Here is a 26523-nt window from a genome sequence, read left to right as displayed (position 1 = left end):
AAAGGGGCAGTTCCAATTGTTCTTCCACCTCTCTTAACCGCCAAGTAACCTCCTTCCATCAGCTCCCAACCGCTTTCATTGCCTCTGGACCGGGTTCCATTCGTTTTGAACGTCTTCCATCGTTTCTGGACTGGGTTCCATTCACTCTGAACTTCTTCCATTGCCTCTGGATTAGACCTGCAACTTATCTTGACTTGCTTCCATCACACTCCTAGCCGGTCTACAGGGATATGTCTCCAACAGCCTCGAGTTACATGGAATCCTCCTTCTTCTTTATTTCGGTTTGACCCATAGAACCTTCCATATAGGACATGTAGGTGCCGGGGTCTTCTATTAATGTTACGAAGTTACCAACCCAGGGTTGATGGAGCTTGTTGTCTAAAGGCCTATGGAAGGTATACCCTCTTGCTCTATGGAAGCTTCGCAGCCTGATGGAAGTTGCTATCTTCAACTTTGAGTTATTTGGACTTGGGGTCCAACAATTACCCTAAAAAAAAAACGATAAAATGCGAAACATATGGAGCTTTACCCTTTTTAGGAATTTTCTTATAGTGGAGCTTTGAATTCTTCCGGAGTCTCGTCTCCATCTGCTTTCCTCTTGGAAGGGACTCATTCGTCAGCTTTACTGTCTGAAGCAGCTCCACAGTATGCTTTCTTCCTGAAAATAACTCCACAACCTGTTTTCTTTCTAAAAGCGGCACCACAACCTGCTTCTATTTTGTTAGTGGCCTGGGAAAGACTTGCTTTCACTTATCCATTTCTTTCATTTATTAAAACTCAAGTGGCAACATATACCCCTTAAGGTGCCTAGCATTAATAACATTTCTATGTTCCGTCCCATCAATACTCATCAATCTATAAGCACCGTTAGGCAACATTTTACTTACTTGATATGGACCTTCCCACGTATGAGACCACTTCCCAAACGTATTATCTTTGAATCCTTCGGGTAACACTGTTTTCCATACTAAATCTCCTTCGTAGAATGTTCGCCGACGTACCTTGTTGTTGTAAGCTCGTGCTACTCTCGCTTTATTCACTTGGATATTATCCAAGGCCATCATCCGATCTTCGTGTACGTCGTCCAACCTTTGCAACATAGCTGTGGCATATTGCTCGGGATTGAGCAAATTCTGCTTCAACACTCGTAAAGATGGCACCGTGATTTCCAACGGCAGTATCGCCTCTTGCCCATAGACCAGATGGAATGGAGTGCAACCAGTGGATTTATTTCGGTATTGCCTACAGGTCCATAAAGCCTCCCCCAACACTTTGTGCCATCTTCTCGGGTTATCTTCCACGACCTTTTTAATTACTCCGATCAAGATCTTATTGGCTACTTCAGCCTGCCCATTTGCTTGCGCATAATACGGGGACGAATGCAAAAGAGTAATCCCGTATTGTGTGGCAAAGGCTACCACTCTATCACTGGTAAAACCAGTACCTTGATCTGCGGTAATCGTTTGCGGAATTCTATACCGGTGAATAATGTGTTCTCTAATAAACTTGATCACTTCTTGATATGTTACATTGGCCAATGGTACAACTTCTATCCATTTTGTGAAATAATCCGTGGCCACCAATATGAACGAGTGTCGCTTGGAGGATGGCGGATGGATTTTTCCGATAATATCCATCGCCCATCCCCGGAATGGCCATGGTTTTCACGACCGTATGCATTTCTTCCGCTGAAATTTGGATCAAATGACCATGTCGCTGACACGCTTCACATCCTTGAGCATACTTGATGCAGTCTTCTGTCATTGATGGCAAAAAATACCCATATCGTCGGATCGTCCATCTCATGACTAACCCGGATTTGTGTGCTCCGCAAACCCCTTTATGCACTTCACCCATCACCTTCATGGCTTTTTGAGTATCTACGCATTTCAATAGCATTCCATCGGCGGCTCTCCGAAAAAGATCTCCATCAATCAAAGTAAATTTCAGAGCCTGTTTCCGTAACTTTTCATGAGTATCACCGGTTGGTTGATCCAAATACTTTCTTAGCTCCATACGCCAATCATCCACTTCCACTGGGCACAGACATACTCGCCCAGACTTGAACTTTCCTATGACAGGATGACTTATACCCAGAGGCTTCTTGAGCTAAAACATTAGCTGCTACATTTCATTTTCAGCTCGAGGTATGAATTCCACCACCGCGTCATAAAAATTTTGCAACATTGTAATTGCCTCAATTCGAAGGCTTCTCAATTTTTCATATTTGCATTGGATCTCACCGACAATTTGCTTCAGAATCAATTGTGAATCGCCTTGAACTATGATCGCCTTAGCTCCCTTTTTTTATGGAGAATCCTCAGTCCAACTAATAAGGCTTCATACTCTGCTTAATTATTAGTAAATCCGGATGCCAATGGTCTAACAAAGGTCCACTTTCTTCCCCATGGGCTCTCGATAAGGACCCAGCTTCAGCATTGGTTTGCGTGCTAGAACCGTCAAACTTTAAGATCCATGGCATCGGACTAATTACAACTTCCATACGATCAGTCGCTTGGTCAGATACCGAGCTCGGATGATCTGCCAAAAAATTAGCAATGACCTGCCCTTTAACAGCTTTAATTGGTACATATCATAGATCAAATGCGGCTAGCTTTACAGCCCATTTCTCTTGCCTCCCTCTTAAAGCTAGCCTGCTTAATAAATATCTTAAAATATCGACATGACACACCACTTCCGTCTCCCTCGTGGCGAAATAATATTCGAGTTTCGTGCAAGCGTAAAATAATGCGAGGTATAATTTTTCCATAGGAATGTACCTTGTCTCCGCATCATTCATTACATTACTAAGGTAAAAAATGGCACGCTCGCTTCTATCGGGAGCCTCCTGCACCAGTAAGCAACCGACCGTATTCTCAGTGGCCGAAACATATAAGCGTAGAGGTCTGCCTGCTTGCGGCGGCATCAACACTGGCGGATTGGTCAGAGCTTCCTTAATAGCTTCGAAAGCCTGCTGGTGTGGCAGCGTCCACACAAACTTCTCTGTCTTCCGCAATTTGAGTAACATGGAAAAAACTTTAAGCTTTCCTGCAGCATTCGAAACAAATCTTCGAAAAATGTTCACCTGCCCAAAGAATCCTTGGAGCTGCTTCAGATTCTCAAGTGGTCGGGCATTGATGATAGCTTTCGTTTTGTTACTATCTACCTCGATACCCTTATATTGCACCATGAAACCCAAAAAGTTTCGGGAGGACACCCCGAATGCGCACTTCGCTGGATTCATCTTCAAATTATAGTGCCTCATTCGCCGGAAAGCTTGCTCGAGATTCACCAGATGTTCCGAGAAACTCTTGGATTTCACCATGATGCCATCGATGTAAACTTCCACAGACTGTCCAATTAAATCGTGAAATATGGTATTCATTGCTCGCTGGTAAGTCACTCAAGCATTCTTCAACCCAAACGGCATTACCACCCATTCATATACTTCAAGAGCCCCTGGGCATCGGAATGTCGTTTTTGCAATATCCTCCTCAGCTATGAAAATTTGGTTATATCAGGAATACCCATCCATAAACGATAGACTCCCGTTCATGGTGGCTGCATCCACTAACATATCAGCGATAGGCATAACATATTCATCTTTGGGTGTTGCCAAATTCAGATTACGGTAATCGACGCATACCCGCAATTTGCCATTTTTCTTGAGTACAAAAACGACATTGGCCACCCATTCCGGATATCGACAAGTCCGGATGAATCTTGACCCCAAGAGCCGCTGAATTTCTTCCTTGATCTTTGAGTATACATCTGGATTAAACCTTCGTGATGGCTGCTTTTGAGGTTTATATCCGAATTTTATGGGCAATCGATGTTCCACAAGCTCTCGAGCCAAGTCTGACATTTCATCATAATCCCAAGCGAAACAATCCTGGTATTCCTTTATAAGTGTTACCAAAGCGGCTCGATTTTCTGATGTTAACAATGCACTAACCATGGTCATTCGTGAAAATCCATCGGTACTCAAATCAACATCCTCTAGCGGGTCTTGAGCCTAGAACGCTAGATATGTTTTGTTCATGGGTGATGGTAATTCTACTTCACCGGAAATTTCCCTGGATGATTCCGAACTGCCAATGGACTTTCCTCTAAGCTGTTTTGCTCCTTCCACGGGGTCTACTCTGGTCGGTTCTAGATGTTGCGTAAAAAAGCCTGTTTCGGGCGGCTCAAGGTTTTCCAAGGAGCCAGCTTTGGACGGCTCCGAACTCGTAATAGAGCTTGCTCCAGATGGCTCACATTGAATTTCATCGCATTCTAAATTCATCATAATCTTCTTCACTCATAGGCCGTGGATCGGCCCTAGCTTGAACCCCGAATTGGTTATCACTAAACACACACTCATAATTCCCCTCGTTAGGAATGGAGGCGATCACTTCCGACAATAGAATCATCTTCGAATAGTAGAAAATCGCATCTACAGCTGTGACCTCCGTTGCGAATGGATCTTTCTCCGCTTCCACCTCTTGAACCTCACCGCCATCCCAAAACAGTAACTTCTAGTGCAAAGTCGACGGGACGCACTCGCAAACGTGAATCCAATCTCGCCCCAACAATGCTGCATACGACGGGCGGCTGTCTATTATCACAGACGCTGAGGGCAACTTCTTTCTGCCAACTTGCACCTCAACGGTAGCAATTCCCGCTAGCTTGTACGAGTTTCCCATAAAGTCTGTGGCTCGTATTGAGGTTGGTATTAAATCATCCCTTGTCTTTCCTAATTTTTTGAATGTCCGAAACGGCATCACGTTAGCAAATGCGCCGCCGTCTATCAGTACACCCACTGGTCGTCCTTCTATTAAAGCTCGAATGTATAGGGGCTTCACATGTTTATTCTACCGGGACCTAATTAGATCAAATGTGACTGTTGTCACTACATCGTTCCATTCTGTAGCTGGTTCTTCATCTACGGTCACTCCATCGTAACTCTGCTCCTCGTCTAGAGCTTTGAACTCAGACGACAACAACCCAACAACCGATAATTGGCTAGCTTTAGCATCACACTCCTTCTGCTGTGTATTTTTCAGCACCCATCGGCGTTGCCAATTTGGAGTGGGTCCAATGTTTGGCGTAGAAAAAATCAAGCGAGGTTGCAACTTTTGATTTTTCCGAGGTCTTTCCTTCTGTTTATCAACTTTCAAGGTTTTCTCTATCATAACAAACTAAACCATAGATATGATATGATGAATATGGATATAGATATGGATATGGATATAGATATGAATATATTCAATCTAATACTCTCCTCAAGGTAGAGCGTACAAGTCAAATGATCCAAGCTTGTTGCAGATGGACTCGGATCTAGGACCTCTAAGAGCTTTTGTAAATATATCTGCAAGTTTATCATTTGAGGACACATTTCATATCTATAGATCCAGATAACACCTTCTCTCTGATGAATTGACAATCTATTTCGATATGCTTTGTTTATTCATGAAATACTAGATTTGATGCAATGTGTAGTGCTGCTTGGTTATCACACCATAACTTCATCTTTGTCACATCACAAAACTTGAGTTCACAAAGTAATTTTTTAATCCAGAAAAGCTCACATGTAGTTAAATCCATAGCACAATATTTAGCCTCAGCAGTAGAGCGCGCAACCACATCTTGTATCTTACTTTTCCAAGATATCAAATTGCTTTCAATAAACACGCAATAACCAGAGGTAGAACGCCTATCAATTGGAGACCCCGCCCAATCAACATCTGAATATCCAATGACTTCAGAATGACCATGATTTGTATAAAGTAATCCTTTTCTGGGAGACACTCTAATATATCGCAAAATACACATAAGTGCCTTCCAATGAGAGTCACATGGAGATTGCATGAATTGGCTTCACTACACTACTGCAAATGATATATCTAGTCGGGTGATAGTGAGATAATTAAGCTTTCCTACCAGCCTTTTATATCGTTCAACATCAATATCAGTCAATGGCTCCCCATGTCCTAGAAGCAAATCTTACATTCATTCAACTTTGTAATACCATTTATATCATCTTCAATAATGAAAATATCATTAACATAACCCACGGAGACTGTTTGACCAGACTCCCCTTGGCAACAACACTAGGAGGTCCATTCATATCATCTTCAATAATGACAATATCATTTATTCCTGCTGTGACACCTCGGTCCGCAAGCCACGCGAAGTCGAGCATATTGGGATTGTAGACTAGCCCCATAGGTCAACATAAGTCCACGCGCACCCTGGGAGACATCCCGGGGGATCACCCATCCTCAAATTACTCTAAAGTAAGCACACTTAACTTTAGAGTTCTTTCAGTAGGGCTTCCGAAAAAAAATATGCACATTGTTGCATGAGTAGTCTATTCAATCCATTTAACCTCTAATCAAATTTGGATGCCTAACAATGGCTCTTCCACACACGGGAGTTGGCCAAGCAATGTCCCAACTACGGGGTATTAAATCCTTCCACACTTAAGAATGCATCATCCACGTTGCACCCCAAGGCTCGTCAACTGCTAGGCTCGTCACCAGTCCGGTCAACGACTGCAGGCTGTCGCAGGTCGGCTCTAATACCAACTGTAACACCCCGGCCGGTTCAAACTGAAGTGTCACTACCATGCCACACCGGAAGACTCGTTCATCAATTAACTAGCCCTGTGTTGTGGCGCCAAGGCTAAAATAATAAATACAAACGACTAAATGGGGATTTTGAATTAAATTTTATGAGAAAAAGAGAAAAAAATCAAATAAAGAACACAGAGGTTTTACATGGTTCGGTGACGGTGCGTCAACCTACGCCCACGGGCAGGAAACAGAGAGATTTTATTATACTGATTCAGAGAGTTACAATTATGTTATACGACTAGGAACTATAGTTATATATTTATAAGCACCCAAAATACCCTAAACCCTAAGTCTATTTGTTATTAATTAGGATAAGCCCAAAAGGAACCCTACCAATTGAAACAGCCCTTTCACGTTGGTTTTGGATCGGGTAGACCGCTGAATCCAAGTCATGTTTCAACAATCTTTACCTTGACTTGGAGTTTCTCCAACAGCCAAATGTTCGTCAGTATCTCTTAGTAGTCTCTTTTCTACCAGATGCCTCGAGAGGACTTTACCTTATGTGAATATTCACCAAGTTTAAGCAGTGCTCGAACTTCTCCGTCGGTAGCGCCTTTGTCAACATATCAGCTAGATTGTTTTCTATAGCTATTTTCTGAATAGAAAACCTATCTTCCTCTAGAACATCACGGATAAAATTCAACTTTACATCAATATGCTTGGTTCTCTCATGGTACACTTGATTTTTAGCCAAACTCAAAGCATTATGACTATCACAGAATAACACCAGTTTCTCCACCTTCAGACCCAAACTCTGCACCAGACCATGTAAGCAGATACCCTCCTTAATACCTTTATTCATTGATAGGTATTCCGCCTCAGTCGTCGACAGTGCAACCGCAGGTTGTAAAGTAGACTTTCAACTGACTGCACATCCAAACAGAGTGAAGATAAAGCAAGTCAGTGATCTTCGTTTAACCAAGTCACCCCCAAAATCAGAGTCTGCATAGCCAACCAGACCATCACCATGGCCTTTATCATCATATACCAGACAAATATCAGCGCTCATTTCAAATATCGCAAGATCCACTTTACAACTCCCCAGTGAGCTTTACCCGGATTAGCCATAAACCTACTCACCACACTAACCAACATAAGCGAGATCCGGTCTCATACATACCATCGCATACATAAGAATTCCAACTGCACTTGAATATAAAACCGTCTTCATCTAGCTAACCTCTTCATCTGTAGTCGGTATAGTGCTTCGATCAAGTTTAAAGTGTGCCGCCAAATGGGTACTTACCAGTTTGGACTGATCAACAGAGAATGCCTGCAAAACTTTCTTAATATACTTTTCTTGAGAAACCCATAACCATCCTGCTTCTCTATCACGTCAGATCTCCATACCCAGTATTTTTTTTGCCACACCCAAATCTTTCATCTCAAACTCACCCTTTAGTAGAGCCTTCAAGTCATTAATTACAACTATGTTTTTAGCTGCAATTAACATATCATCCACATACAACAACAGATACACAAAGGAATCACTAGAAACTTTCTTTAAGTAAATACAGTTATCAAACTAATCACGAGTATAACCATTAGACACCATGAAAGAATCAAATCTTTTATACCACTGCTTCAAGCCATACAGAGATTTTTTTAACAAGCATACCTGGTCCCCTTTAGAACTGTCGAACCCCTCCAGTTGAGACATGTAAATCCGTTCTTCTAGATTACCATGAAGGAATGTTGTTTTTACATCAAGCTGCTCCAGTTCCAGATCAAAAGCACCCATCATTGCCAAAAGAACCCGGATGGTTTTGTGTTTCACCACAGGAGAAAAGACTTCATGGTAATCGATTCCTTCCTTCTGTGAGAACCCTTTTACCACCAGTCTCGCCTTGAACCTAGCAGGTTCAACACCAAGAATTCCCTCCTTTTTTTTAAAGACCCACTTGCATCTCACTGGCTTCACCCCTTTTGGTAGTGCAACAAGATCCCAAGTCTTGTTCTTTTCAACAGACTTCATCTCTTCATTCATTGCTATAATCCAAGTTTCTACATCTTTACTCGCCACAGCTTCTTTATATGTCTTTGGCTCATCAGAGCCAAGATCATCACCAACCGTCAATGCGTAAGCCACAAAATTCATGTCACATGTATTGGCACATTCTGCAAACCTAGCTGGTTTTTGAATATTTCTTTTTTTTTCCCTTTTTTGCTGCTATGGAATCTTTAACCCTAGTACCAGCGTCATCAGCTTCCTCCTCAACCCATTACCCTTGAGGTTTTGACTGATCTGGTTGATCGGATTGATCAATAGTATTATCCTGCTACTCTTTCTCTAACACTACTCTGTCAGGAGTCTCAAACTGCAATACTTTCACAACCTCTACTCTGATCAAGCATAGCAGATTCATCAAAGGTTACATATCTGCTAATAAGAAATTTACCAGAATTTTTACCTTTTGTACACCACAGTCGGTAACCTTTTATTCATGTTACATTCCCTAGAAAAATGCATTTTACCGCCCTCGGCTCCAACTTACCGTCATTCACATGAGCGTATACAGGACATCCAAATATTCTTAGATTAGAGTAATAAGAGGGTTTACCAGACTATACCTCTTGAGGAGTCTTTAAGTCAATTGTAGTTGATGGAGATCTATTAACCAGATAGCTAGCAGTGTTAACTGCTTCAACCCAGAATTGCTTAGATAAGCCAGTAAATATGCGTATACACCTAGCACGCGCCCTGAGGGTTTGGTTCATTCGCTCTGCAACTCCATTTTGTTGTGGTGTGTGTCATACAATGCGGTGCCTCACTATACCTTATTTATTGCAGAAATCATCAAATGGTGTGTTGCAGAACTCCAGCACATTATTAGTTCTTAGAGTCTTGACCTGTTTACCCGTCTCTTTTTCAACTATGGTTTTCCACTCCTTGAAGTTCCCAAACACCTCATCTTTAGTCTTCAAAAAGTACAACCAGACTTTTCTAGAATAATCATTTATGAAAGTGACAAAGTAAGAACAACCGCTCTGCGATTTCACCGGAGGGGAACCCCATAGATCTGAATAAACATACTCCAGAATTTCTTTTGAAGTGTGATGACCGGTACTAAACCTCACCCTGCGTTGCTTCCCTTTTACACAAGCCTCACATAATTGAATTTTACCTGTCACATCCTTACCAGATAAACAATGCTTGCTCAACATAGACAACCCTTTCTCACTCATATGACCTAATCGATGGTGCCAAAAATTTGTCTCGTCAACATATTTATCCAAGGATTGTGATACCGCCGCCAGTCCCATCACTGAACTGCCCTATAGAAAATAAATTCCATGCTGCAGTTTTCCCTTCATCATTACCAGAGCACCTTTCAGGACTTTCACCCACTCACCGTCACCATGATATTTGAAACCATTCTTGGCTAAGGTGCCAAGAGAAATCAAATTCTTTCTGAGTCCAGGAACATACCAACAGTCAAATTTCCTGACAATACCGTCATGCAATTTTATCTGCACTATCCCGCTCCCCTTTATGGCTAGAACCCCATCATCATCTAACTTTACCGTTCCATTCCAATCTTTAAAAGAAGTGAGTAGATCACGAGAGAACGTCATATGGTGAGAAGCACCGGTATCCATAATCCAGGAATCAGCAGTCCTAGCATTACATGCTGTCAGAACTTCACCAAAGTCCCCATCATCAGAACTGTCTTGTACCACAGCAGCGCTGCTGCCACTGTTACTAGAATCAACTTTTGTATTTCCCTTCTTCTGTGGACAATCCTTTTTAATGTGCTCCTTATCCTTGCAAAGATAACATTTAACTTTGCTAGAGGATTTTGATTTTGAACGCCACCTCCCATTCCCATTACCCCTCTCATGTGGTCTTCCCCTACCTGCAAACAGACCTAAACCAGATCTCTCTTCCAGAGAAACCTTTTTTTTCAATTCTTTGGACATAAGGGCATCCTTCACATCATTAACAGAAATTGTAGTTCTACCATATAGTATAATATCTACAAAATTCTCATATGAACAAGGTAGTGAACACAGTAAAATTAGGGTTTGATCTTCATCATCTATTTTAACCTCAATCCCTTGAAGATCAAGAATAATATGGTTAAAGGTATAAAGATGATCGTTTACCTGAGTACTTTCGTACATCCGGAGGGTGTAAAGACGTTGCTTCTGATAAAGCCTGTTCTTGAGAGAGTTATTCTGGTACTTCTCACAAAGTTTATTCTATAGCCCAAAAGCCGTCATCTAATCTACAACCTCCCGTAACACCTCATTAGTAACTGACAGCAAGATCGCGGAATGAGCCCTTGCCAAAGTCTCCTTATTTATTTCCTCACCCGAGTCTTTAGGGAACTTGTTTTCTCCCGCCAATGCAGCCGCACATCCTTGTTAAACCAGAAGTGCCATAATCTTGACTTTCCAGAGCGTAAAGTCATTCGACCCATTAAACTTCACTAGATCAAACTTATACAAAGACATCTTCAATCAACCAGATATGGCTCTTATACCACTTGTTATGAGAAAACGAGAAAGAAAGCAAATAAATGACACAGAGGATTTACGTGGTTCGGTGACGGTGCGTCAACCTACGTCCACGGACAGGAACCGGAGAGATTTTATTATACTGATTCAGAAAGTTACAATTATGTCATACGACTAAGAACTGTAACTATTTATCTATAAGCACCCAAAAGACCCTAAACCCTAAGTCTATTTGTTATTAATTAGGATAAGCCAAAAAGGAACCCTGCCAATTGAAACAGCCCTGCCAAGTCACGTTTCAACATTAAAGCGTACCGGCTTACTAATTAAATAAGTAAAGTTCAAGTAAAAAACATAAATTGGAATTAGTTCAAAAGACATTAGTCTTTAAACATAATAAATGGATTTCAAAAGCATTTTAGAAGGTAAAGTAGTTACAGTTCCCCCGATGGATCATATGAAGTGGATGTATCATTTAGGTATAATAGAAGTATCATCACCTACAAAAAAGTTGTAGAAAGAGGGTTAACACAGCGGTAGTAAGCGCAATTTGTCGAAGATAAATTAATACGGTATAGCGGCAAAAAATCATTTGAATAAGATACGCATATCACATAAGGATAACTCATACACATGAGTCTTTTAGCGCCTCCTTTATATCTATTTTTTATTCGCAAATAATGGTGATGAGCACTTCACAAAGAAACTCCACTAGGCCTTAATTAGGGCCGGCTTGACCCGGTTTTCCAACGCTATTACTTCGTATTACACATCACATAGTTACACATAACAAATATAGGGTCACAACCCTCAAGGAAAGCTCCACAACAAGTACATAAGGGTTCGAATCCAAATGTACACGTAAGTCAATTATTTATTAGTTTGCGAGGGGCACCAAACCGCCCACAATCCTCTGGTCTCCAATATAACATAACAAGACGGGATTGTATGCAATCCATCCCTCCATCACGGATGACGGTCTAAAGAACTTTTCATCGTGAATGACGGGCACTTTGGAATCACCCAAAAAGGAAACCCGCCATTTCGATCCCTCGACCTAGCCCATTCGGGTTATAGTTCGATGTTAGCTAGTTATCCTAAAATACCGGTATACCCTCACATGTTTGCAAGGCACAGAGGTGGAAGGCTATGCCTTATCATCCAAACAATCGACGAGTTGATCGGACTCGACGGGTAGTTTCAATTACCAATTTGACCTAATACTCAACATGCTATTAGGCAAATTTAAGAAAAGAGAGCTTTAAACTCAAAATAATCCAATTCCCAACATTTAACCAACCAAAAAATGGAACATTAAGATCCAACAAGTTCGTTATAATCTCACTTTATTTCGCCAAATAAACATTCGAAAAATATATCCATCTCAATAGGCATAAATCTTTTCCCAAAAAAACCATAAATAGGTTAGAGCAAAACTAGGGTTTCAAACCCATTCTACAAATTCTATGATTTTCAATTTAAAATATTATAATAATCTTCACATAAGCCCTAGGGGACAAATCCTTTTGAAAATAATTTTGAAAAATATCATCTATGTAAGATTAATTTTGACAAAACCTATCACTTTTAGGGCAAATCCTTTTGAAAATAATTTTGAAAAATATCAATAGAAGGGTTCTAAGGATTAGAACATATCATCTATGTAAGATTAACCCCACTTATCTTAAGAGAAAAATCCAAGAGGAGAAGAGTTTTAGAGAAGAAAGCCTTCAAGGAAGAAGAGAGGTGCTGGTCGGCGTGTCTGCTGGCTGCTTCTCTTCTTTTTTTTTCTTTTATACATAAAAGACTTGGGCGATGATTTTTTTTACCCTACTTGGTCCCAAATTGGTCCTAACTCAATTTTTATTTCTAATTTAAACCCAATTTCTTAATTTCTTGCACCAAAAGCCCAAAATAGATTAGGCCCAAAATAAAATTTGTCCGACTCCAGCTCGAACTTTGGAAAGTTCCGATGAACTTCCGAAGAGTATTTTTATGGGGTATTACATCCTCCCTCCCTTAGGACATCTTGTCCTCGAAATCGATTTGTGTGCACAGAGCTACCTCAAACAACTCCGTCAAGTTAAGTTTCAAAATATTAGTAGGAAATTCTACACCTCCGATCATGACAGACACTCCTACAAAAGACAATGACGAGGCACTAGCTCTCCTAAAGGTAGCCTAATCTCTACCGAAACCTCTACTTGAAAATCTAATTCTAGCTTCTTAGCACATCTACTCGATATGAGATAAAGGGATGCTCCGTAGTCTAAAAGAATAACTACAACCAAAGAATTCACCAAGAACGTACCGGTCATAATGTTTCCCTGGTTCTCCATAGCTTGCCCTCTCGTTATGATATTGATGTGACCTCTCTAGCCACTCCTTCATCCTCCTTTTGCACGCTGAGGTGCCACTGGCAGCGTGCGAATTTGCTGTTGCCGAACCGGAGCCCTCTCAATCGCATTCGGAACTCCAACTAACTTGGGGCAAAACCTCTTGACATGTCCCAACTCATGGCACTAATAGCAAGTGACGGGCTGGCCATCACAACAAACTCCCGGATGAGATTTTCCACATCGGCTACAAAAAGTTGGACCGCCGTGACTGTCACTTGAATTCCCAGGGGTGAATTTTGGGCGAGATGCATAAGGCATACCTGCGAACCTCTCCGATTGATTCTCTCACTGATGGTTCTTCAACCCCTCCTTCACCTTTCTTTTTCTTCTATCTACCCTGCGGATTTCATCCCTCTACTCATCATACAATATCCGATTTGCTCGATAAATGTTAGCCGCCTTCTCGTATGCCTCCTTAAGGATTGTCACACTTAAACCAGCCAAGAACCATTGAGGGTCTCGGTTTAGCTCACCAACATACCTCGCCAACTTGTATTGACCATTCGCCGCCAAATCCGGAGTATAGGCAGCCAACTCATTAAAACGCGTAAAGTACTCCTCCGCCATCATATTACCTTGCATGAAGGCACTAAACTCATCCTCCTTTGCTCTCTGAACGTGTGGGGGATAAAAGTGCGACCTTATCATCCCTTCAAAGGCCTCTCACGGTAATCCAACCAAGTTGCTCCCGGAAGCCTTCTCATTATTCCACCACTTCCTGGCCGATTCTTCCAAGTAATACGTGGCTATCATAGTCTTCTCTCCTTCTGGGCATCTCACCAACTCAAATATCATTTCCAAACGATCCAACCATTCTCCCAAAAGAGTCGGGTCTGATTGAGCAGTGAATGTCGAAGGACTATGACGTAATAGTGCAATCATAACACTCTGGTGCTGCTGAGCGAATTGTTCGATAAATTGACAAAAGATCTCCAATGTCGGGTCTGAAGGTCTAACGGGACTCTGAACTGGAGGCTTGGGGTTTTGGGATTGTTTACTCTCAACCCCTTCATCCGACTCAAGTGCCGCTAGAGGCTGACGAGCACGCCTAGGGGGCCTATGCTAATCAAGACTAGACCTAATAGACTCTAACTAATCAAATAGCATAACCAATGCACATAAACACATGGAATAAACATAAAATGCAATGCATGCTATGAATGCATCCAAACCCGACTAACCCATGATTTAATTGATTTTATAAATTTCAAAATCTTCAAGTTTTATTAACCAAGAAGCATGAGCCTTTAACTTAGGCTCTGATACCAACTGTAATACCCCGGCCGGTTCAAACCGGAGTATCACACCGCCACGCCACACCGGTAGACTCGTTCATCAACCAACTAGCCCTACGTTGTGGTGCTAAGGCTAAAATAATATTCAAATGACTAAATGGGAATTTCAAATTAAAGCGCACCGGCTTATCAATTAAATAAGTAAAGTTCGAGTCAAAAAGATAAATTGGAAATAGTTCAAAAGACATTAGTCTTTAAACATAATTAATGGATTTCAAAAGCATTATAGAAGGTAAAGTAGTTACAGTTCCCCCGATGGATCATATAACGCGGATGCATCATTTAGATATAATAGAAGCATCATCACCTACAAAAAGGTTGTAGAAAAAGGGTTAACACACGGTTGAGTAAGCGCAATTAGTCGAAGATAAATTAATATAGTATACTGGCACAAAATCATTTGAAGAAGATAATTTGAATAAGATGACACATATCACATAAGGATAACTCACACACATGAGTCTTTTAGCGTCTCCCTTATATCTCATTTTCATTCTCAAATAATGGTGATGAACACATCACAAAGAAACTCCACTAGGCCTTAATTAGGGCCGACTCGACCCGGTTTTCCAACCTTATTACTTCGTATGATACGTCACATAGTTACACATAACAAACATAGGGTCACAACCCTCAAGGAAAGCTCCACAATGTGTACATAAGGGTTCGAGTCCAAATGTACACGTAAGTCAATTATTTATTAGTTTGCGAAGGGCACCAAACGGCCCACAACCCTCTAGTCTCCAATATAATATGCCAAGACGGGATTGTACGCAATCCATCACTCCATCACGGATAACGGTCTAAAGACCTTTTCATTGTGAATGATGAGCACCTCGGAATCACCCAAAAAGAAAATCTGTGATCTCGATCCCTCGACCTAGCCCATTAAGGTTATATCAATGTTAACTAGTTATCCTAAAATGCCGGTATACCCTCATGTGTTTTCAAGGCACAGAGGTGAAAGGCTATGCCTTATCATCCAAACAATCGACGAATTGATCGGACTCGACGGGTAGTTTCAATTACCAATTTGACCCAATACTCAACATGCTATTAGGCAATTTTATTTTTTTTTAAAAAAAAGAGCTTTAAACTCATAAAAATCCAATTGCCAACATATAACCAACCAAAAATTGGAATATTAAGACCCAACAAGTTCGTTATCTCAATAGGCATATATCTTTTCCCAAAAAAGACCATAACTAGGTTAGGAAAAACTAGGGTTTTAAACTCATTCCACAAATTCTATGATTTTTAATTTAAAATCTTATAATAATCTTCACATAAGCCCTATGAGACATTATAATCAACTTTCTAGAAGAAATTGACAAAATTTAGCATTTTAAGGCAAATTTATTTGAAAATAATAATGAAAAATATCAATAGCAGAGGTCTAGGGATTAGAACATATCATCTATGTAAGATTAATCCCACTTACTTTAAGAGAAAAATCCAAGAGAAGAAGAGTTTTGGAGAATAAAGCCTCCAAGGAAAAAGAGAGGTGTTGGGCGACGTGTCTGCTGGCTGCTTCTCTATTTTTTTCTTCTTTTTTTTTTCTTTTAAACATAAAATACATGGGCCTTTATTATTTATTTTACCCTACCTGGGCCCAAATTGGTCCAAACTCAATTTTTACTCCTAATTTAAACTCAATTCCTAAATTTCTTACACCAAAAGCCCAAAATAAATTAGGCCCAAAATAAAATTTGTCCGACTCCGGCTCAGACTCCGGCAAGTTCTGACGAACTTCCGGCGAGTATTTTTATGGGGTATTACACCTGCCATCGAAAGAAAAAGACAAACATAAGACATTTTAGCAACCAGAGAGAAGGTTTATGTATAATCCTCTCTATACACTTCAGTAAAGCCCGTTGCAACAAGTCGAGCTTTAAATCGATCAATGCGACCATCAAGTCCAATTTTGACTGCATAAACCCATCGGAAAACTATGGGTGTCTTTCCTAGCAGTAACGGAACCAACTCCCAAGTATTGTTAGCATGCAAAGCAAACATTTCCTCCATCATGGCCTGACACCACCCTGAATGACCCAAAGCCTCACGTCAAGAGCGAAGAATAGTGATTGAGTCCAAAGCAGTCACAACACTTTACATGGAAAAAGATAAATGGAGATAACTAAGAAATTTATAAATAGGATTCGGATTACGAAAGGACTGAGTACCTTAACGTAGAACGACAGGTTACTGAGGAGTCGCAACCAGGGAAAGAGATGGAACCGAAGATGAGTCATCAATAGGCGCAGGTGATGGTGAAGTAGCTATGTTCTGACGCTACCATGTATGACGACTATAAACCTGAAGTAAAGGCTTAGCAATAGGGACGACCGGAAGATGAGTCACATGTATTGAGGATGGAGATGATGTCCCTGTAAAGTATGGTGATGACTCAAAGAACGTGACATCTGCACTGAGATAATATCAACAAATGAGAGAAGAATAACATCTATATCCTTTTTGAACTCGAGTGTAACAAAGGAAAACACATTTGATGGATCGAGGATGTAATTTGTCCAAACCAAGAAAATGATCATGAACAAAGCACGTACAACCAAATGTATGGAGAGGTAAAGGGTATAATGACACATTAGGTTGAAGATATTTAATGGGAGTCTTATGATCTAGTGCAGTAGATGGAAGACGGTTAATAAGAAAGCATGCTGTAAATATAGCATCAACCCAAAACTAAAACGGGACATTATAATGCAAAAGAATGGTGCGAGTTGTCTCTACTAGATGAAGATTTTTGCGTCGAGCCACCCCATTATTTTGTGGGGTGAAAGGGCAAGACGATTGATGAATAATTCATTGAGAATACATGAATCCATTAAATGAGTTGGAAAAATATTCTCTACCATTATCACTTCTTAAGACCTTAATAGAGGGGTGGTGTAGTATACGAACTTTAGCACAAAAGTTTTTTAATATAGTAAGTAATTTAGAACTATTTTTCAGTAGATAAACCCAAGTACACCGACTGAAATCATCAATAAAAGTAACAAAATATTGAAAACCTACTTGACTTACAACGACAAGGACCCCAAATATCTAAGTGAACTAATGCAAATGGTTAAGATGCTCTATTATTGACGCTCTTTAGAAAACTAGTACAAGACTGTTTTCTAAGCTCGCATGACTTACATGGTAATGAAGACAATGACGAAAAAAATTAGAAAAAAATACGTTTTAATTTTGATAAATTGGGATGACCTAATCGTTGATGGAACAATTCATGAGACTCAACAGAGGCAGTTGTGAGAGTAGACGATAGACAAGAAGACTTATTTAGGTAATATAGCTCATGAGACTCATGTCCGGTACAAATCGTCTATCTCCTGCTACGATCCTGAATGACAACGGAACTACCAGTCAATAAAATAGAACATCTAAATCTTTAGTAAGTTTATTAAGAAATATAAGGCTAAATGGACTTTGTGGTACATAAAGGATTGTCTCAAGAGATAAATTATGTGACAAACAAACCCTGCCTGTAATACCCTATAAAAATAATAGTCGGAAGATCGCCGAAACTTGCCAAAATCCGAGCCGGAGTCGGACAAATTTTATTTTCAGCCTAATTTATTTTGGGCTTATGTGATATTTTTATTTTTGAAGTTGAAGGATTTAATTTAAATGTTGTAGTAAAAGGGTTTTGATTTGGCCCATTTTGGTCTCAAGAATTTAAAAAGGTCCAAGTCTATAAGAAAGCAGCAAGCAACGACTTCTCTCTCCAGCCGCCGCCAGCAATTTATGTTCTTCTCCCTTTGAGGTTTTCTTCTCTGAAACTATCCCATTTGGTCTCTTCTCTTAAAATAAGTGAGATTAATCTTAGATCAATTATATATTATACTTTTTAGGCCTATTTGTTGATATTTCTCAAATTACTTCTAAAACCATAGATTTTCCCATCTTCCCTTTAGGAAGTTTATTAGGATGATATTTAGGGTTTACAGGGAAATTTTTACGGTAATTTAAGTAGGAAAGTGAATGATTTGTGAAACGGGTTAGAAACCCTAATCTTGTCCTAATTTAGTTTATGGATTTTGGGAAAATAATGTGTGATTATCTTAAATATTATGATTTTTGGAGTTAGATTATATCTATTTCGATGGACATATAGTCCAAATATTTATTGGCGAAATAAAGTGATATTTGATTAAACAAGTTAGATTTTTAATACTCTACTTTTTTTTATTATTATTAAATGAGAATATTGTTGGATGAAAATAACGCTTTATGAACAAATTTAGAAGCCCTCGTTTAACTTTCGCTAATGTTACAAAACATATTATTTGGCCGATGTTTTTATCGATTGAATGGTTAAATCCTGGCAATTGAAATGTTTTAAGTTTAAAGCTCTTTTTTTTTTTAAATTTGTCTAATAGCATATTGAGTATTGGGTCAAATTGGTAATTGAAACTACCCGTCGAGTCAGATCAACTCGTCGATTGTTTGGATGATAAGGCATAGTCTTCCACCTCTGTGCTTTGCAAACATGTAAGGGTATACCAGTATTTTAGGATAACTAGCTAACCTCAAACTAGAATCTGAATGGGCTAGGTCGATGGATCGAGATGGCGGGTTCCCCTTTAGCGTGATTCCGAGGTGTCCATCATTCACAATGAAAAGGTCTTTTGATCGTCATCCGTGATGGAGGGATGGATTGCGTACAATCCCCTCTTGGTATGTTATATTTGAAGACGAGAGGGTTTGTCCATTGGGCGTCCTCGCAAACTAGTAAATAAGTTAACTTCGTGTACTTGGGGCTTTGAACCCTTATGTACATATTATGACGCTTTTCTTGAGGGTTGTGACCATATGTTTGTTATTTGTAATTATGTGATGGTCATACGAAGTAATAAGGTTGAAAAACTAGGTCAAGTCGCGGCCCTAATTAAGGACTAGCGGAGTTTTCTTCGTGATGTGTTCATCACAATTATTTGAGAATAAAAATGAGACATAAAGACTTACGTGTGTGAGTTGTCTATATGTGATATTTGACACTCCTTTCGATTTATCTTCTTTAAATAATTTTGTGGTATTTACTCGTGAATCATGGCATATATAATATTGATTTACCTTTGATTAATTGCGCTTACTCAACCGTAGTGTTTACTCTTTATCTACAAACCTTTTTGTAGGTGACGGTGCTTCCGTTATACCTAAATGATGCATCCGCGTCATATGATCCATCGGGGGAAATTAGTACTACTTTATCTTCTAGAATGCTTTTGAGATCAATTATTAATGTTTAAGAACTAATACATTTTGAACTGATTTCCGACTTATTCTTTTGACTCGAAAATTATTTATTTAAATTATAAGCCCGTGTGCTTTTATTTTAAATCTATAATTAGTTGCGTGTAGTAGTTATTTTAGCCTTAGCGCCACAACGTAAGGCTCGTTGGTTGATGAATGAGCCTTCCGGCATGGTGTGGCGGTGACACTTCGATTTGAGCCGACCGGAATGTTACAGTTGGTATCTGAGCGTGTTTATGTGCATTGGTTATGCTATTTGATTAGTTAGAGTCTATTAGGTCTAGTCTTGATTAGCATAGGCCCCCTAGGTGTGCTCGTCAGCCTTTAGCGGCATCTGAGTCGGATGAAGGGGTTGAGAGTAAACAATCCCAAAATCCTGAGCCTCCAGTTCAGAATCCCGTTCGACCTTCAGACCCGACATTGGAGATCTTTCCTCACTTTATGAGACAGTTCACTCAACAGCCGCGGAGTGCTATGGATGAAGTGTTACGTCATAGTCCTCCGACTTTCACTGGTCAATCGGACCCGACTATTTTGGGAGAATTGTTGGATCATTTGAAGACAATATTTGAGATGGTAAGATGCCCAGAATGAGAGAAGACTGATAGCCGTGTATTACTTGGAAAGATTGGCCAAAAAGTGCTGGAATAATGAGAAGACTTCCGGGAGCAACTTGGTTGGATTACCGTGAGAGGCCTTTAAATGGATGATAAGGGCGCGTTTTTATCCCCCACACCTCCAGAGAGCAAAGGAGGATGAGTTTAGTGCCTTGGTGCAAGATAATATAACGGTGGAGGAGCACTTCACGCGTTTTAACGAATTGGCTACCTATGCTCCGGATTTGGCGGTGAATGATCGATGCAAGTTGACAAGGTTTTTTGCGGGCTAAACCGAGACCTTCAACGGTTCTTGGCCGGCTTCAGTGTGACGACCCTTCAGGAGTCATATGAGAAGACGGCTAACATCTATCGGGCAAATCAAATATCGTATGATGAACGGAGGAATGGAATCCGCAAGGCAGATAGAAGAAAAAGGGAAGTTGAAGGAAGGGTTGAAGAACCATCAATGAAATGATCAAAGAGAAGTTCTCAGGTGCACCTTATGCATCTCGCCCTAAATTCACTCCTAGGAATTCGAGTGGCAATCACAGTGGTCTGACTGTTTGTAGCCGATGTGGGAAGTCTCATCCTAGAGTTTGTTGTGATGGCCAGTCCGTCGCTATTAATGCCATGAGCCGGGATATGTCAAGAGGTTCTATGTTAGTTAGAGCTCCGAATACGATTGAGAGGGCTCCAGTTCCACAGCATCAAGGTCGTACACAGCCAGTGGTTGATTGTTAATTAATCAAGTGTTATGGTTGATTTTTTTTTTTACTTCCGGGTAGAATGTACATTGAGATAGAACTCCGTTGAAATTTCACAGTATTTTTTTAGGTTTTTGAAGTTTTGATAGTAGAATTTTTAGTTGAAATATTTGTTTGATATGATATGAATAAGTGTTATATCATTTTTAAAATGTACAATTAAATTTTAGTATAATATAAAAAATAAAAATAAAAATTTGATTTGATATATTTAAAAAAAAAATTGTTAGAAATAATATAAATCTTTTAAACTTCTCCAAACAAATACACCGTTATTAAAGAACCCTTATATTTATTTGATGCATATATGGCAATATTGAACAAGGACCTGTGCTTGAGATTTTATGGTTTCTTCTTGATGTGGTAAAAGGCATAGCAGGATATACCCGTTGTAGCTAAGTTTGTAAGAATTTGGATTTTCAAGTCTTTTGTTTACATGCATTTAGACATGTGGACGCACATGTATTGCAAATTGATTAAAATTATTGTTGTAATATAAATTGAGGACTAAACTATCATGATCAAATTTTTTGTTTTTTGGAGTCCTGATTATCTAAAATAGGTGTGAGGATTTTTTCTTATAATATGTGTAGAATTCCCATAAATTAATTACTAATTATTTGGGATTTAATTAGCTATTTACACTAATTAGTAATTACATTATAATTAGCAATCAAGGCTAATTAGTAATTATATTATAAAAACTAATCAATGGAGACGTAACTAGAAATTATAATTTGGATTAATGGCTAATTAGTGATGGGTTTGATTAGCAATTAATTCATTAAATTTAATTGAGTATGGTCCCTAATTGAGATACGAACAAACGGAAAGAATCGTAACTTTTTCTTTGGTTACTTTGACCGGAATATTAAAAATTCATTATAAATAGGTTTCCCATGGTGTTCTAAGTTCGTACCATCAATTAGAAGTTCTCTCTACCCAATTTCGTTAGTCTTTTTCTAGCAAAATTAACCTAACCTTTCAAGATTCACTTTTTAATACTGATATGGAGAATACATATAGTGCCTAAGCCATTATTCTTAAGGACAATTAGGGTAGCTAGGTTTGTTGTACATAAACCTGTTAAACGAATCGAGTAACTCGCGAGCCAAGCTCAACTCGGCTTGTTAATAACTCGACTCGGCTCTATAAACAAGCCAAGCTCGAGCTCCAAAATTATTTTTTCCACAAACAAGCCGAGCTCGAGCTCGGCTCGCGAGTAGCTCACTTGAGCTAGTTAGTGATAATATATTTATATTATTTATATAGTAATATAATATATATAATTTTTTATATCAAAATTTATATTTATTATTAAAATTTAAATATTTTATTATAAAAAATTATGAATAAAATTAAATATATTTAATTTATATATTAAAATATATACATAATATCTATAAAATTCAAATTGAGCTCGAGTTTGAGTCTTACGAGCCGAGCTCGAGCTTGAATTTGAGCCTAACGAGACGAGCTTGAGGCACTATTTTAACTCGAATTCTTAACGAGTCGAGCCGAGCCTATACCGTTAGCAAGTTCGAGTCGAGCTGAAACAACCAATACTCGAGCTCGCTCGGCTCGTTTAACGGCTCTACATCAGTTACTAGAATTATTGTTTACAGGTTATGGATTTGAGTTTTTGAAATCTCAACTTAGACATGGGAATGGAGAGTTGGCATTCTCTACTTTTAAATAACCCTATATTTGGTTTCACAATCAATATAATATAACTTAAGCACCTCCTGAAAATTGATGGTATACATTTGTGTCAGGGCATCATGACTTCAATGCCAATTTAAGCTAAAGTAGGTTGAAATTATACCTAGGAACAATTAAAAATGAGCATATTATGTTGCCTGTTCAAGCAGCTTCATAAAGCCTGCTGTCCATTGTCAAGCCTTGTAAGCTTGTATTGATTGTCTGGTTCAAATTTAAGAATGGTTTGCAGATCAACTTCCTGGCTGCTGCTGCTGCTTCTGATTTTGGAGAGCACTGATTCATCTTTCTCTTCAAGGGTTTGCTGCATGCTATACCTATTCTTGATTAGATTTTGTAGACACATTGCTTTGCTCTGTATTGGGCTTCAGATAAAGGTACTTTTCCTTCTAATAGATTATTGAATTTCGTTTTCCCATTTAGGGTTGGCAAAAGAATCGAACCGAACTGAAGCAAACTGAATTTTCGGTTAATCAAGAAAATTCAATTGGAATACAAATGCTGCATATTTGACATTTGTTAGGTTCGGTTTGATTCAATTTTGATTTTTTATATTTGTTTTGATTTGGTTAACCGAACGAATATATTTATATTATTATATTTTAAAATTTATATTAATAATCGATTTGATTTAGTGTCGGATATTTGAAATATTTGCAAATATTTTTATTTAATTAGAATTTTAATTATTTTTAATGTGTTTTTTTTAAATTTTGGTTCGATTTGAATTATTTGCAAATATTGCAAAGAAATACTCGAAATGGCAAACTAAACCGAAATTTTCGGCTTCGGATACGGTTTGCGGTTTCGGATATTTATTTGATTCGGTTCGTATATCAAATATCTGCATGCATCCAAATAACCGAACTGTCCATCCCTATTCCCATTTATAACTAAGATATACTCCATTATGCAGTAATGGCTGGAAGCATGATTCTCAACTAGTATAATTTATGATCTATCTTTCTACCAGAACAATTTAAGTAAATAAGTTTGTATGCTGGTAAAACTAATTTAACTAGTTTGATTACCAAAGTGCAGTTCAAGATTACAAGACTGGAATCTTACAATCCAATCCACACAAGGCGCTTATTAAATAACTGCAGTCATATAGTATTTATATGTCGAAATTTTCTAGACTTGGTTCATTTGTTCGGCTCTGGTTACCTCTTCCCTTGCACAGAACACCGACCTGTACACCTTTACAGAAGCTAGAATTGGCAGTGGTAGTGTCAAGGCAACAAGGAACAGGATGTAGAACGACGTCTCAGGGAGGTGGATTAACATGGACACAAAATATGACGTGCCCAGTGCCACCATGCACACTCGTACCTCTCTCTGTAGAGGGAACCCTTTGATGAGAATGTTAATGATATACAGGCACGACATCAGAGCTAGTGTGTTGAAGATCAAGAACACAATCAGTGCGTATTCGAGAAACCCTTCAAAGACTATGAGCTTCCTGATACCCACATCACTAGCTTCATCTCTTCTATTTTTCCGAATTTTTGGAGGCGTGAGCCCAGCCTGAAATGTTGAGGTTGTGATCAATGTGGCGATGAGGAGAAGAATGTTTCTGACTTTGTCTGGATTGTCTCTCCCGGGGTTGAATTTGAATTGGGACAAGTAAGAAGATCCTTTTAGATCCACATCCACTGCAGGTGAGGCGGATAATATGTCGTTATCTGTTCGTTGCCTTTGTATTTCTTCTGTGGCTCTCAGCCCTCCAGCCTTGGCTAATATGTTGTGTATTGCAATGTCGCCTGATTCACTCGGTCCCGTGTGCAGCATGTCAAGCGGCGTATTGCCCATTCCATTCATCGAATTCACTTCAATCCCTCTACTGCTACTTCCCCTCACCAAAAGATCAACCACCTAATGCAGCCAGCAGGTATATTATTGTGACCGATTAGGATTAATGATCGAATAACAAATAAAAATGTAAAGAAGACACAAATTTATATTGGTTCATGAGCAACGAGTTAACTAGCAGAAACGGAGAACAAATTTATTCACTACAAAAAAAAATAGTATATTTGTAATGGAATTCGGTTCTTAAAGTTCACGTAGCTAACGTAATTCCATCTCTAATTCTGTCTCTAATATCATTAGTAACGGAAAAAAGTGAATTTAGGAACGAAAAACACTCGTTACAAAATTGATAATTTCTTGTAGTGATTGAGGACCGCTACACCAAGAGAATACATCAGACGGGCTCAACCCAATACCAACTCCAAAGCCCAATACTGTATACGGTCGGGTCGGGGGCCACTCCATGCCCCCGGACCCCAGGTAAGGAGGACTTCCCCCCTTGACCCCCGACTCGCTGACCGGGCAGCGAAATCCAGTGAAAACTCAACGAAGTGGTAAACTAGATTTAAGGCATGTCATCAACATACATATTGTTCGAATCCAATGCTTAATTAATTTGTTGCAATATGTATACATATACATGTGTGATTTAAATTAGAGCCTCTAACCTCATGTTGCTTCTTTGCAGCAGCAAGATGCAAAACAGTGTCTCCGTGTTCATCTTTCCAGTTGATCACATCAAATTTCTCCGCCTGCTCGACCATCACTGAAAGTACCTGTAACTGATTATTCTTTACAGCCAAATGAAGTGCTGTCTCCCCACGGGATGTCGTGAATTCAATAGACTCCGCACTAGCCAGAAGCAGCTCCCGAACAACATCAACTCTCCCTTTCACAGCTGCGCAATGGAGGGGAATTCTCTTCCCCCTCCCCCTCATTAGGCACAGCCCACAATCCACCTTCAGAAGCTCCTTCACAATATCCACATGCCCTGTTGCTGCCGCAATGTGCAGAGGGCTTAGACCGTCTGGATTCAGTTGGTACACAAACTCCTTGCCATGTCCATGCTTGAGTAACTCGATCACAAATTGTAGGTTCCCAGCCAGGCAGGCGATATGCAGTGGCGTGTCTCCCGTGGCCGTCGATATTCCTGCCCTTTTGAGTGTAAGGCTGTCTGATTTTATAGCTTCTTGCAGTAGTTCGACATTGCCTGTTTGAGCAGCTTCTTGGATCCTAGGTTCCATTTTTTTTAGTATGTTAGGCTCTCGATATGATAGGGGGCATTTACTTGGTTTTTTCTGTCGTAAATATATATGATTGAGGTGAGGTGGAGCTGAGGAGCTGATTATTCTGTGGTCATTGTTGATACATATATTTCTTTCTGTCTTGAAATGTGGCAAAGGTACTTTTGTCTGCCATTCGCTTACACTTACTGGCTTTTCCTTGAAAACTTTGCTTAGTGCTGGTTCAGTTCATCAAGGTACAAGGATGTTTCGGATTTCCAAATCTTGTGTTAGCCGTCGGATGAAGCTCTAGATTTCCCTATGTTGGCATATTCAAAATTGCCAAACCCTTTTGTT

General features: G+C 39.5%; 2 protein-coding genes across 2 annotated transcripts; both read right to left on the bottom strand.

Annotated features, from left to right (window-relative positions):
- Nucleotides 1-250: 250 nt before the first annotated feature.
- On the bottom strand, nucleotides 251-3385 carry LOC127242016 (uncharacterized). The gene is made up of 5 exons (XM_051261350.1): nucleotides 2781-3385; nucleotides 2347-2486; nucleotides 1530-2072; nucleotides 888-1450; nucleotides 251-487 (listed from the first exon to the last, which is right to left on the bottom strand). The coding sequence occupies exons 1-5, from the start codon at nucleotides 3383-3385 to the stop codon at nucleotides 251-253; spliced, it is 2088 nt and encodes a 695-aa protein (XP_051117307.1).
- A 20767-nt stretch (nucleotides 3386-24152) lies between these two features.
- On the bottom strand, nucleotides 24153-26264 carry LOC127242261 (ankyrin repeat-containing protein BDA1-like). Its single transcript, XM_051261734.1, has 2 exons — nucleotides 25612-26264; nucleotides 24153-25006 (listed from the first exon to the last, which is right to left on the bottom strand). Exons 1-2 carry the CDS (start codon nucleotides 26185-26187, stop codon nucleotides 24266-24268), a joined length of 1317 nt encoding a protein of 438 aa, XP_051117691.1. The 5' UTR covers nucleotides 26188-26264; the 3' UTR covers nucleotides 24153-24265.
- Between the last annotated feature and the right edge of the window lie 259 nt (nucleotides 26265-26523).

This window comes from Andrographis paniculata, unplaced genomic scaffold (genome assembly GCF_009805555.1).
Source record: "Andrographis paniculata isolate CXL003 unplaced genomic scaffold, ASM980555v1 Contig86END, whole genome shotgun sequence".
Taxonomy (NCBI): domain Eukaryota; kingdom Viridiplantae; phylum Streptophyta; class Magnoliopsida; order Lamiales; family Acanthaceae; genus Andrographis; species Andrographis paniculata.
This window is presented reverse-complemented; position numbering and strand designations above follow the sequence as displayed.

Coding starts and splice junctions, on each gene's coding strand:
- LOC127242016 (XM_051261350.1), bottom strand. CDS start 3,385: ATGAATACCATATTTCACGATTTAATTGGACAGTCTGTGGAAGTTTAC. Junction 2,487..2,780: donor ATGAATGATGCGGAGACAAG/GTACATTCCTAT, acceptor AGTTGTAATTAG/TCCGATGCCATGGATCTTAA. Junction 2,073..2,346: donor TTTACTAATAATTAAGCAGA/GTATGAAGCCTT, acceptor ATCCTGTCATAG/GAAAGTTCAAGTCTGGGCGA.
- LOC127242261 (XM_051261734.1), bottom strand. CDS start 26,187: ATGGAACCTAGGATCCAAGAAGCTGCTCAAACAGGCAATGTCGAACTA. Junction 25,007..25,611: donor CTGCAAAGAAGCAACATGAG/GTTAGAGGCTCT, acceptor TGGCTGCATTAG/GTGGTTGATCTTTTGGTGAG.